Source organism: Salmo salar, chromosome ssa15 (assembly GCF_905237065.1).
Source record: "Salmo salar chromosome ssa15, Ssal_v3.1, whole genome shotgun sequence".
In the NCBI taxonomy this organism is placed as follows: domain Eukaryota; kingdom Metazoa; phylum Chordata; class Actinopteri; order Salmoniformes; family Salmonidae; genus Salmo; species Salmo salar.
In genome coordinates this window covers 52,259,921-52,273,330 of record NC_059456.1, presented here as the reverse complement: position 1 = coordinate 52,273,330, position 13,410 = coordinate 52,259,921, and the positions used below count along the sequence as shown (strand labels likewise).

At 43.8% G+C, this 13,410-nt stretch overlaps 1 protein-coding gene across 4 annotated transcripts in view; it reads left to right on the top strand.

Annotated features, from left to right (window-relative positions):
• Nucleotides 1–12,667, top strand: part of LOC106571593 (serine/threonine-protein phosphatase 2A 56 kDa regulatory subunit gamma isoform) — a 35,335-nt gene extending 22,668 nt beyond the window's left edge. For all 4 annotated transcript variants that reach the window (XM_014144837.2, XM_014144838.2, XM_014144840.2 and 1 more), the window contains 13 exons: nt 3,538–3,737; nt 6,149–6,259; nt 6,345–6,437; nt 6,550–6,680; nt 6,859–6,918; nt 7,028–7,136; nt 7,313–7,366; nt 7,578–7,748; nt 7,852–7,979; nt 8,150–8,251; nt 8,337–8,409; nt 8,757–8,867; nt 10,908–12,667. In XM_014144837.2, coding sequence (XP_014000312.1) covers nt 3,538–3,737; nt 6,149–6,259; nt 6,345–6,437; nt 6,550–6,680; nt 6,859–6,918; nt 7,028–7,136; nt 7,313–7,366; nt 7,578–7,748; nt 7,852–7,979; nt 8,150–8,251; nt 8,337–8,409; nt 8,757–8,867; nt 10,908–11,042 — 1,478 coding nt within the window. In that variant the 3' untranslated portion in view covers nt 11,043–12,667. The remainder of the gene's footprint in view (nt 1–3,537; nt 3,738–6,148; nt 6,260–6,344; nt 6,438–6,549; nt 6,681–6,858; nt 6,919–7,027; nt 7,137–7,312; nt 7,367–7,577; nt 7,749–7,851; nt 7,980–8,149; nt 8,252–8,336; nt 8,410–8,756; nt 8,868–10,907) is intronic.
• Nucleotides 12,668–13,410: the final 743 nt, after the last annotated feature.

The following is a 13,410-nucleotide window of genomic DNA, read 5'->3' as shown; positions in this document are numbered from 1 at the left end:
CTGTTTCCGTGAATTGAGAACAAAGATAATATCGCCAATACCAGTTTAGTTGAATAATCTGATGTTTTGTGTAGGCAAACCTGTAACTCCCAGTATAATGGATACCAACATTTTGGGGTTCAATCACATTATCTGGTGTTACAATCTGTAGCTAGGGTAGGGCTTGTACTAATACATTTCATGACTGCATGTACAGTAGCTGGCGAAGTCAAATCTGTTATGGAAATCTTAGCACCTATCCAAATAGAAGATATCCATTTGTTAAACTATCCTTTAGTGAAAGGAGAATGTCCAAGTATTATGGTTGCTGTTCACAAGGTCTGCAAACCAAACCTGTCCGTGAGGTGTTGTCACAGAAGTTGTGTGTGTCCAAACTTTTGACAGGTATTGTATGTGTATATATAGCCTGTGATTGCAAAGTTAGCCTCATCTAATGAAAAATGAAAAACCCACACACTCATCTTTCCAGTATCAGCCTTTTTCTTCTTTTAATGAAGTTATCATCAAATGATTCCCACACACAAGTTACCTCAGATGTGAGTGCTTTTACTATGTCTAATATCATTTTAAATGGAGAAAACTGTTTACATTTAGTTGAGAAATGTGAGAATTTATTAATCCTGTTTCAGTATAGAAATGACAAGCCACATGCATTGCACATGCCCACAAGGCCAATACTAATCCCATCATATGTCTGCATTGGGCATGAATAATCTCTCATTCACTGTAAGCAATGGAACCAAAAGGGTAAAGCATGGATAGTAGTGCCAAGAGAGAAATACCCTGGAGAGTGACCACAGTGAAGGGTCACTTTTTCACCAGCTCGCCTCTGCTACAGTCAAACCTTTCACCACCACCTAAGCCACTAACAGTGTAACTCAGTCACCGACTGTGATCGGAGTCAATGTAGCAGAATTAAATACCCGTAAAATTATGTTGGTGCTAGATTAACTAAGTTCAGTCTGCTTTGCTGAGGTTGAGGAGGAATTCAGTGAGCTAGTTGACAGGTGAGTGCTTGGCTCTTTCTCAATTCGTCCTTCCTCGATTCCTTGCCGCCGCCTCAAACCCCATTGGAGAAGGTCAGTTGTGATCCAATACAGGTGAGATGTGAGGAATCAAGGAAAGACAGTGAGACAAAGCCCTAGTAGCCATCGTGTGGAGATATCACCTGCCTTGAGACCTAAAGTACTGTTATCCTAGCCCAACCAAGATCATGGTTTTGGTAGGATAATGGATGCTGCTTTGTGGGTATAAAGTGCTGTTGTGGACAGGGGTTGCATCCCAGATCAGCCATACAGGGATTGTTACACCCACACAAATGATCAAGGACATCAGCTGCAAATCTGTGCAATATCATTAGACAAAATGAGTGACAACCAAATGAAACTGACAAACAGGGAATGTTAAATGACCATAAAATTCACTATACTTAAGTCAAAGAATCAACACTTTCATATCATGCAAAGAACACCTACAGTGTTTGGACCCCTTGAATATTTCCACATTTTGTTACATTAGTCTTATTCTTCTAAAGTTAATTAAATAAAGCAATTTCCTCATCAATCTACACGCATTACCCCATAATAACAAAGCGAAAACAGGTTTTTATAATGTTTAGCAAATGTATTACAAATAATAAAAAACACCTTCATTACGTAAATATTCAGACTCTAGAAATTGAGCTCAGGTGCACCCTGTTTCCATTGATCATCCTTGATGTTTCTACAACTTCAAGTCCACCTGTGGTCAATTTATTGGACATAATTTGGAAATGTACACACCTGTCTACATAAGGTCCCACAGTGGATGTCAGAGCAAAAGCCAAGCCATGATGCCGAAGGAAGTGTCCGTAGAGTGCCGAGACAGGATTGTGTCGAGACAGATCTGGGGAAGGGTACCAGGACATTTCTGCAGCATTGAAGGTCCCCAAGAACACAGTGGGAATGTTTTTCAGCAGCAGGGACTGGGAGACTAGTCAGGATCAAGGGAAAGATGAACGGAGCAAGTACAGAGAGATCCTTGATAAACCTGCTCCAGAGCACTCAGGACCTCGGACTGGGGCGAAGGTTCACCTTCCAACCTGATAACGACCCTAAGCACCCATCCAAGACCACACAGGAGTGACTTCGGGACAAGTCTCTGAATGTTCTTCAGTGGCCCAGCCAGAGCCCGGACTTGAACCCGATCAAACATCCCTGGAGAGACATGGAAAAAGCTGTGCCGCAACGCTCCCTATATAACCTGAGGATCTGCAGAGAAGAATGGGAGGAAGTCCCCAATTACAGGTGTGCCAAGCTTGTAGCATCATACCCAAGAAGACTCAAGACTGTAATCGCTGCCAAAGTGCTGAGTAAAGGGTCTGAATACTTATGCAAATGTGATATTTCAGTTTTTATTTAATTTGCTAAAATTTCTAAACCTTTTTTTGCTTTGTCATTGTGGGGTATTGTGTTTAGATTGATGGGAAAATGTAGTATTTATTTACAAGAAAAAGGGGCCAGCTCTTGAACTGTGGGGGGGGGGGGGGTCTTGGCCTGGTGTGGGGGATCTGGGCCTGGCGAGGGCTGGTGTGGGAGTGCTGGTGGCCTGGCGGTTGGGAGCTTTGGCCGGTGGCTGATGGTTCGGGTCCTCGCTTTTGACCTTGTGGGAGATCTGTCGGCGTGCCCTTGAGCAGGGTGTTGACCCTGGTTGCTTCTGTGTTTCGCTGTGGATGTGAGTCTGTTAGATGACTAATGTGATGTAGTTGTTGAGCGGCTTCACTGCAAGTATGTTTTAAATATTCAATAATAATAAAAAAAAACATTTAGAAACTTACCGTGTGCTACACATCATCCTTGCGCCGCCACCTCCTGCTGCTAACGTTACTATCCATGCAGGCACTGCATCCCGCTGCCATTCTTCTTTGGGAAATCTTAACTTTTTAATTTTGAAAAATGGATTCCTTCCCGGTCGTAAGGACGATCCCACCCGTGAATAATATGGTCAAATGCACATTTTGACCTTGAAAACAACGAGACTACGTTAGCTAGCTGGTTACGGCTGTGATGGAACAGCTGTTTACACACCGGAAGTTCTTTGGGTTCCAGGAATCACTTCTGCTGCTCCTCAAATCAGTTAAAAGGTGTACAAGTTATGCTGCCATATCGTAGCCTTAGTTGCTGAAAAATAACACTTACTTTGACTGCTTGTCTGCCCCCCTGCTTTCCCATGTTTGCAATGAAAAAATAACATTGCTACTTAGACTACCTGTCTGTCTTGCTTGTGTTTTGATATGCTGCTTTTAGCTTGCCTAAATAGCTGCATGTACTCCCTCCTGAAAAAACATCACTATATCGGGAAGAAGGGTCCAGGAAAAGTTGGATCCCCAGCCTCTCTATTTCATTATTTTGCCTACAGCCTGTGCTGCAAATTTGTTTGTTCTGCGTATTTTGTAAAGCAGTGAAAAATTATTTCCCTCGTGAGGCGACAACGTATGAATCTCTCTCTCTCTCTCTCTCTCTCTCTCTCTTTTTCTCTTTCTCTTTCTCTCTCTCCTAGATGTCCCTGCGGCGGAGCAGGAGAAGCTGTTTGTCCAGAAGCTGCGTCAGTGCTGTGTCCTTTTTGACTTTTTGTCGGATCCTCTGAGCGACCTGAAATGGAAGGAGGTGAAGCGGGCTGCGCTCAGCGAGATGGTGGAGTACATCACCCACAACAGGAACGTCATCACAGAGCCCATCTACCCAGAGGTGGTGCACGTGGTCAGTAGACACAGTGGACAAGGCCTTGCCTCATGCACTTACAAATGCCTATCATGCTGTTTCCCTTCCATGCTGATTTGTGTGGTGAACATAGGACTAGTCACAACGACATTGATTCTGTCCTCATAAACTTGCTATTAATGGTCACCAGAGACAACCGTGTTTCCCCTAGAGGTCTTGTCCTGGGTCGGGTGTAGGTAGACCTATAAACCCCTCATACAAACAAATATTTTGTGCATGGTTCTGTCTATCTGGCTTTTATTGACGTCATAACCCTGCCATCCTCAAACAATCACAAAAGCTAGAAACCATTTCAATCAATTCAACTGTCAAAATCTTTCAAATCCCACAAAGTTTCCAAGTTATTTAAAAATTGAGGTTGCCTGTGGCAGGTTATTTCAGTTCTAGTTAGATATTGTATTTTGGTTCCTGAGGCGTAGGGAATGTGACGTGCCTATCAGATGAACTATGTGAACCCAGGGTATGACAAAATACAATTGCTTTAAGGCATCTGCATGCTTCCCAGCCCAAACAGTTCAGAAGAGTGTGTTCATATATTATGGTGACGTTTTGGACTTCGGTGAGGGTTTTTTCAGGCCGTTCGGGCACGCAAGCTGAAGTTGGGTGCCGACATCTACGCCCTTTCGTCGGTGATTGGTCAACAGTAGGGATTCTTCAGTCTTTGTTGTCATTCAACGAGAGACGACCTCGTTCTCATGCACATTTTTTCATTGAGAAATACTGCACCATGTAACATATTCGTCAGGTGTAAAATTGCGCGATTTAAGATCTACTTGGCAAAAACAACAAAATGAATGACAGATTTTTGAGTCGTCATAGATTAATAATTACTATTTTAAGGAAGTGTATACTGGCTACGGTGTCTCAGAATGGACAAACAGTACTTGCTGCTTTTTTTTCTAGTTTCTCAAGCCAAGGTCTTTTAAGGGAGTATGTGAGCACACTCGTTCGGTTTGCCTAGTCGACTTCGGCAAGCCGCCAGCTGAATTGAAGCATACTGATGCCTTTACACTCACTGGACTTAAATCTTATCGGTTAGCAGTAGGCCTCTTATCTACCAGTATTAACTTGCTAGCTGTTATCAGCCAAGGGCTACCACTGTGGGCTCAATCTGTTTCAGTCCACATAGTTGACAAAAAATCGAATTGGTGTTCATCATCATGGGTTTACCTACCTCTAACAGATATAGCCTCCTCGTCCCTTCAGTTCAGCCCTGGTTAGCAGGCCAGGCCACCTACTAGCTGTAGCTGAGTGAATGAAATACTGGGTCTGTGTGGTAGTCTAAATGTAAATTAGTCCAGTGTGGACATGGCTGCAGATGTTAAGTGCTGCCTGCGTGCCTGTCAGCCAGCCAGGTCTGAATTAAAGCCTTTGATGTTTATCAAAGCAGGCCTCAATGCTACGCAGGAAACCGAGGATGATCGAGGTGCAAATTTCCCCCTATTCTCCTGATCCTGCCTCTATTTGATCAGTGCAGCAGAAAATGCAAGGCTGCTGTCAAATCGGCATAACAATGTTCTTGGTTTACTTTAGTTCTCCCCTTCTTGCCCCTTCACTTTGAAGTGTTCACTGCTTTAAACATCAAAGTATGGAGAGAGATGGACGAAGCGCACTGTAAAAGGTGTGTTCTTTATGGTTATAATAGGCCACGACGGACGGCTCTTTGATAAGTGGGCTATTGTTACAGACGTATCAGCTTCAGATTGGTAAAGCGCTCCCTGTTCATGTGACTTGGTGGTCCATTAGACTGACAGTGACACACTCGGGGGGGAAAATAAAAGGGGTTCTCAGAACGTAAACATTGACAAGTGAGTGCACGCTAACCTCAGGCCTGCAAGGGGTGTGGCGGGATGTAGTGTTCTCTGAGAGGTGAGAAAAGGCTGTGAGATAAAGAGAAGCCTGCGTCTACTCTGACAGACGGAGTGATGAGAGATGTCTGCTGCTTATTCGTTGTGGGAGATGGAGAGACGGTGGCTTTCTTTTCACCAATCTAGGCTACTTGTTTTTTTTTACCGAGCTGGAGAGAGAGGCCAGGTAAATGTCATCTTGACGGTCGTGTCATTCCTTCCTGCGCTCTCTAGTCTGCAGCAGTAGTGGTTTGTGCTTCATCTTTTGGCTGCTTTGACAGAAAATGTTTTGAAATCTAAAAATGAGCACATAAATGAACAGGAAGAAACAGGCTGATGGGTGAAGAGGTCCGATGAAAGTCAGTACCGTTATCTTCTATTTAGTTTGACACAAATTAATCAAAATGTCCGTTTTCACATCGGTGTGAAAGTGCCAGAGTTGGTTTTAAAGCTAATCTTTGACCCCTGTCGTGATTAGTTCTGATGGTGTTAATGTGTAGCGTTTTGTGTAGTGACTTGTCTGTCTGTGTCTCTGTCCTTCAGTTTGCAGTGAACATGTTCAGGACGTTGCCTCCATCGTCCAACCCCACAGGGGCGGAGTTTGACCCGGAGGAGGATGAGCCCACGCTAGAGGCAGCGTGGCCGCACCTACAGGTACACACACGCGCACGCACGTGAATGAATGAACACACACTGTTTCATACCACTGATGTGTACACCTCTGCTCCTCTTTCTCCAGCTCGTCTACGAGTTCTTCCTCCGGTTTCTAGAGTCTCCAGACTTTCAACCAAATGTAGCCAAGAAGTATATTGACCAAAAATTTGTAATGCAGGTAAGCACTGGTCCTTTCTCACTGGAAGTAAAGCAACATGGGATGTGGGACTGGCTGTGTCTCTGTGTGTGTTGTAAACAGGTGTTGTAAGGTCACTGTGTTGTCTCCACAGCTATTGGACTTGTTTGACAGTGAAGACCCCAGGGAAAGGGACTTTCTAAAGACCACTCTGCATCGTATCTACGGCAAGTTCCTGGGCCTGAGAGCATACATCAGGAAACAGATAAATAACATATTTTATAGGTGAGTAAATGGCCCTAATACAGCACTGTGAGATTGTAGTTATGTGTTGAGTCGCGTCATTATCGGAGACACTTGACATGACGAGTGGCAATGTTTTTTAAATGACCATTAATTTCACTGGTCTGTTTTGCTTGGGTCTTTTGTCATTTTAATTGATAGAACTGTCATTTCATTGCAGCTTCATTTATGAAACGGAACATCATAACGGAATAGCAGAGTTATTGGAAATATTAGGAAGGTATGTCAAATTGTAATTATTTCAAATAGTTTTTGTGCCTATGTTGTTTTGCCGATCTCCTCCGTATTAGATTTTGCTGATCACAACCCTTTTGTCTTTCTGTTTGCAGCATAATCAATGGGTTTGCATTACCGTTGAAAGAGGAGCACAAGATATTCCTGTTGAAAGTGTTGCTGCCGTTACACAAAGTCAAGTCCCTTAGTGTCTATCACCCGCAGGTATCGCATCTAGACCCATTACTGTTAAAGAAGCTACTAGACCTACTTTAGAACAAAACCTTTTGATAGAGGCCTACAGTGTTATAGGTTGGAATACACGTTCATTCCAGTTGTAGTCAGTGTTGTTAACATGATAGTTGTAGTTAATGTGCTCTTTTGTGTCTGTCTCTTTCTAGCTGGCGTACTGCGTGGTGCAGTTTCTAGAGAAGGACAGCACCCTCACAGAACCGGTAAGACATCTTCCAGTTCGCTGGGCAAAAATCACCAGTCCCCAGTACACTGTGAGATTAGTACATTGCTCCAAAGCTGGTTCAGTGTTTATGTGCAAATCGTCTCCATAGGCAGTGATGGCTCTGTTAAAGTACTGGTCAAAGACCAACAGCTATGCGTGTGACTAGTTAGTGCAGTGTTAAAGTATGGCTCTACTCTTCTCTCCTACAGACAGTGATGGCTCTGTTGAAGTACTGGCCAAAGACCCACAGTCCAAAAGAGGTGATGTTCCTCAACGAGCTGGAGGAGATTTTGGACGTCATCGAACCCTCTGAGTTTGTCAAGGTCATGGAGCCCCTCTTCAGACAGCTGGCCAAGTGTGTGTCCAGCCCACACTTCCAGGTGTGTTATGTTGTTTGCTCAGGTGTTATGTGTTGCGTGCTTGTGTGTGTTAGTGGTTATGTGTGCTAAGATGTTACCTGACCAAGCGTTCCTTGTGTGTCAGGTGGCAGAGAGAGCGCTGTACTACTGGAACAACGAGTACATCATGAGTCTGATCAGTGACAATGCCGCCAGAATCCTCCCTATCATGTTCCCCTCGCTCTACCGCAACTCCAAGACCCACTGGAACAAGTGAGTCGCTCTGCTAACAACTAACTACCACTATGGAGCTGTCTCTCTTTCTGCCTATCGGTTTTCCGCCCTATTATAAGGAAGTTAACAACCGTATGTTTTATTGTTATGCATTCCTGGGTTCATATGAATTTGTGTGTGCGTGTCTCTCTGCATGTCTGTGTGTACAGGACGATCCACGGTCTGATCTACAACGCCCTGAAGCTCTTCATGGAGATGAACCAGAAGCTATTCGACGACTGCACTCAGCAGTTCCGAGCAGAGAAGAACAAGTAAGAAGCCTTAAACTTACAACGTCCACCCACATGTTGCCCATGACTCTGAAATGACTGTTCCCCTGTCGTCGTGTGTACGCAGAGAGAAGGCCAAGTGGAAAGAGCGAGAAGAAGCGTGGGTGAAGATCGAGACTCTGGCCAAGTCCAACCCTCAGGTGAGCACGCATCGTCACTATTCGTCTCTGTGCGGGCATGTTACTCCAGCCCCGGTGTCTCTTCCCCTCTCAACCCAGTAGTACGGCACCTAGTCCCCCATCTCAGGACAGAACAGCCCAGGCAGCAACAGATAAATGGATGTACGCAATGGCTGTACTCTGTGTATTGCTCAGAGCCCAACAAGCACCTAGCAGAACTGGACACAGCCATCATATATTTTGACCAAATGATCTGAAAAGGTATATTTATTATCTTTGGTTCTGGGAGTCCTTCACTTCTTTCTCTTGCTGGGTTTACTTCCTGGTGTCTCATTATAATCCTCCCCCCTTTCTCTCTCCTTGTTTAGTTCCTGGTGTACGTGGACCCGTCAGGCCTGGGTAGTCCCATGGAGACAGACGGACCAATGATAGAGGACTTCAACATGCTGAAGAAGACTATAGAGGAAGAGGCCACACAGGTACTGTGGGTGTGGGACTGTGTGTGTTCCTTTCCGCTGACCACCTCCATGCTGTCGTGTGTTCACGTGAATGTCCAGAGCAGTGTCTTCCTCACTGTGTGAAATGTAGCACCAGTGTGACATTAGTAGAACTAATCTTGTGGGTCCTCTCACACCTTGTTGCAGTTTTTAAATAGGTGGAGAGACAGACTTGTGTATGAACAGGAGCAGGGTAGCATGGGCCCTTGTCAAAAGTAGTTCACTACGTGGGGAATCGTGTGCAATTTGGGACGAAGTCTAGGTTGTAGGTGAAGAACCGGTTCAGGGAGAGGGCTGTGAGTGCTGCACTTATTGACAGGATCAGATATAGGCAGGCTCACATTTCAAAGGCAGCGAAGAGCTGACATTAATTAATTAAACACCGTACTGTAGTGTACACCCTACAGCAGTTGTTTTCAACCTGTGGTCCGCAGGGGTACTGCAAGTGGTATACAAATTATTATATAAAAAAATAATAATAATAAAGGTTTTTCTTCCAAAAAATGTTTGGAGTATTAATAGTATTATAAGCAATTTTACATAACTTATCACAATGCACATTGTTTATTATTATAATAATAATAATATGGGATCGATTTGACAACATCCGGTGAAATGGCAGAGCGCCAAATTCAAATTAAATTACTATAAATATTAGACCTTCATGAAATCACACATGCAATACACCAAATTCAAGCTACACTTGTTGTTAATCCAGCCAACGTGTCAGATTTCAAAAAGGCTTTACGGCAAAAGCAAACCATGCGATTATCTGAGGACAGCACCCCATCAAACATACACATGAAAATCATAATTCAACCCGCCAGGCACGACACAAAACTCAGAAATAAAGATATAATTCATGCCTTACCTTTGACGAGCTTCTTCTGTTGGCACTCCAATATGTCCCATAAACATCACAAATAGTCCTTTTGTTCGATTAATTCCGTCGTTATATATCCAAAATGTCAATTTATTTGGCGCGTTTGATCCAGAAAAACACCGGTTCCAACTCGCGCAACATGACTACAAAATATCTCATAAGTTACCTGTAATCTTTGTCAAAACATTTCAAACAACTTTAGGTATTATTTTACATAAATAATTGATACAATTTAAGATGGGATAAACTGTGTTCAATACCGGAGGAAAACAAAGTGGAGCGTGCTTTCAGGTCACGCGCCTCAACCACAACAGTACACTTCACTCGACCCTCGTTCTGAACAGGCCTACTTCTTCATTACGCAAAGGAAAAACATCAACCAATTTCTAAAGACTGTTGACATCCAGTGGAAGCAATAGGAACTGCAAGCAACTGCCTTAGAATTCTAGATTCCCATTGAAAAGAGTGACCTCAAAAAAGAAAATTCTCCTGGATGGTTTGTCCTCAGGGTTTTGCCTGCCATATAAGTTCTGTTATACTCACAGACATCATTTTAGTTTTAGAAACTTCAGAGTGTTTTCTATCCAAATCTAATAATATGCATATCCTAGCTTCTGAGTAGCAGGCAGTTTACTTTGGACACGCTTTTCATCCGGATGTGAAAATACCGCCCCCTAGCCTAGAGAAGTTAAGGACTAGAGAACGTTTGTTTTGAGGGGGTGAACTCACTCTCTGTGTAGCCGTTCCCTTGTCTCTTGGTGCAGAGGAACCAGTATGGGTGTGTGACCAGTCCAATGCTTTGATTACACCAGGCACCGTCTCTAACGATAAACTGCTGGAGATCATTTGTTTTCAATGGGGGCAGGAGACACAACGATACATTCAGTAACTTAACGGTCAGCGACTGAGTCCCATGTTTATGCAAATTAGCAGCAACCAATAACCAATCGGGGTAGGGTCTCGTTAGCTAGCTTCAGCACTGTGCTTGATAGGCCAACAGCCAACGTGAAGTTGTGCATGCTATTTGGAAAATACACCCAAAAATGGGAGCGCTTGGCAATTTCTTACTATTTTGTAGCTTTTGGTATGACTGGACTATGCTTAACTGTTCTCTCTCTGTTCCTGCCTGTCCCTGATAGCTCCAGAGGAACGAGCGTAAGGAGCGTCCGCTGGTCAGGAGGAAGTCTGAGCTGCCTCAAGACATTTCCACCGTCAATGCCCTGGAGACACACCGGAGGGCTGAGAACATGGTCACACCACACGACGGCCACTAGAAACCACACACAGTACAGTCCGATTCACACTGACAGTCCGATACGAATGGAAGGACACGACGGACGGACCAGCGCAGAAGAGAACAGAATGACCTGGCTGAAAAAATCTGGAGCTCAAACCAAATCAGCACAACTCTACTTAGCCCAGTCCAACTATGACAATTGATCCCCAGCCCAGTCCACTCCAGCCCTGCGCAACAGATGTCAATGGCACAGGACGTTATGGCATGACCAAACATGACATTGTTTCCCTCACCCCACCTCCCTATCCCTCTGTCCTGCTCTCGCTGTCTTGTGAAAGTGGTGCCCCCTTTTGGTAATTTCTCTCAGGTTTTCTTTTCTTGTTTTTATTTGTTGGTTTGTTTCTGTTCTTTTTCTCTTATTAATGATGACATGTGCTTTGGCAATTGGACTGGCGAACAGACATGTATTATAGGCACAATCTGTACGTAATGGGCGGAGGAAGAAGCAGCTTGGTTGAGGACCACTTTATTTTCTTCCCATCTCTCTCTACTTGAGCATAGAAAGGAAAACTCTGTACTTCTTCCTCAGAGCCCCATTACAGCTGCTTTTGCCATGAGCTTTACCCTTCTCTCTCTGTGTGCATTTTTCTTTGTTCTGCTATGATTTGATAGGAGGGGAAGCAAGGGGGACAGTCGGCGGACTGTCTGTTGGTCAACAGACGTTGTTCTAATGAAGTTGTGGGGATTTAAATGTGCTGGCCTGAGGAAGGTTGAGGCTGAGGGACAGGAAGAGGGGCTCTTCTGTCCTCCACTGGACATCTGCTGGTCTGTACAAACATAGTTTGGTGCCAACTTCACTTTCTTTTTTTATCTGAATGATATTGTAGGCAATACATTGACCCAGGTTGCAGTGTGTTTGGGTTGTTCACACAATGGTCAATGGTTTTCTGGATCCATTGGAGTTTACTGTCCATGTAAAAACAAAAGACACAGACTCTGTCTGTGCACTTCACAATCCCCACCAGTCTTTTATTCTTCATTAATATTGATCAATGATATCCAACTTCTGTCATGTTATTGATGTGAAAACTCCAAGGTCTAATTTTGTAGTTCAGTGTTTACAGACTCCCATTTTGAGTTTGTGTGTGAGTGGGACAAGAGGAACTGAACTGGGCTACACACAGAGGAATACTCATTGCTGGTTTTTCTACTTTTCATAACCAAAACCCCTTCCTTTCTGATGTTGCTGTTATGTGTTAGCAAGTAGTAGGCTAGTTCAGTCATATAAAGACCATTCTTTCTGGAGAAACCGAGTCGAATTTGAACACAAGCCTTTCTTTTCATAGTGCCTTTATTGTACATGGGGGACATCGGCTAAACTGAGAAAGAAGAGTAACGTTGAATTCATCATTAGCTTCCCAACAGACCAGAGAGACGCGTCGAAACACACACTGCCCCAGAGTATTCCGTGTTTATTTACATCTGTGTCGAGTGCAAAACGCATATGAGCTGTTTAGCTTCAGTTGCATGCCTTGTTAAATCTACAAAGCAGATGATGGTGGTCAAGCTAGAGAGGAGGGGAGTAGCCCCAACGACTTAACATGGAAGGACTTCCTGATTTTTAGAACTTGAATAATAAAAATATCCAAAATGAGTCAGTCATGCTGTGTGGTCTGGTCGGTTCTGTCAGTCCCTCTGTGTGCCTGATATATAACGTGTATAGAAGGATGCTTCCCAATTAACCTCTTATTCCCCGTTCCATTTAGGATCTGTCCCAAATGGATACTTGTTCCCCTAGAGCCCAATAGACCTTGATCAAAAGTACTGCACTATATAGGAAGTAGTGTGCCATTTGAGACGCTATCAAGAGTATTGATGTGTCTGTTGCAGTACCATTGTTTGCTCCCCCAGACAGACAAGGACTCTGGCTGTATCCCTTTAGAGATGCTCACCATCCAGGTGGTGCTGCTGTGTATGTGTGTGTGAGACACTGCTTCAGGATGCTTGCAAGGTCTATTCCTTTGCCTGCAAAAACTCTGATGTTCAAATTGAATGTGCAAATTGTAAATATACTACAATTACTACCATGATCACGTTTTGCGGTTTCTTTTTCGTTTCTTTTTTTTAAGGAATAACATTCACCAATTTATGCCATCCCCTTCCACTCCCAACAATTTTGCTGTACAATTACTAGAAGGAAGTCTAGAGTGCTTTACAGATGGCACAAACAACTGGATGGCTGCAGGGTTGTGGTCAATTCACTTACAATTTCATACATTTAAGGAAGTAAACTTAAATTCCAATTCATTGCTTCTCAAAGAGGAGAATTGGCTCTTCAGTTGACTTCCTGAATTGACAAAGTAGAATGGATCCCAACCCTGTCTGTTCCAATGTCCTGAGAACAG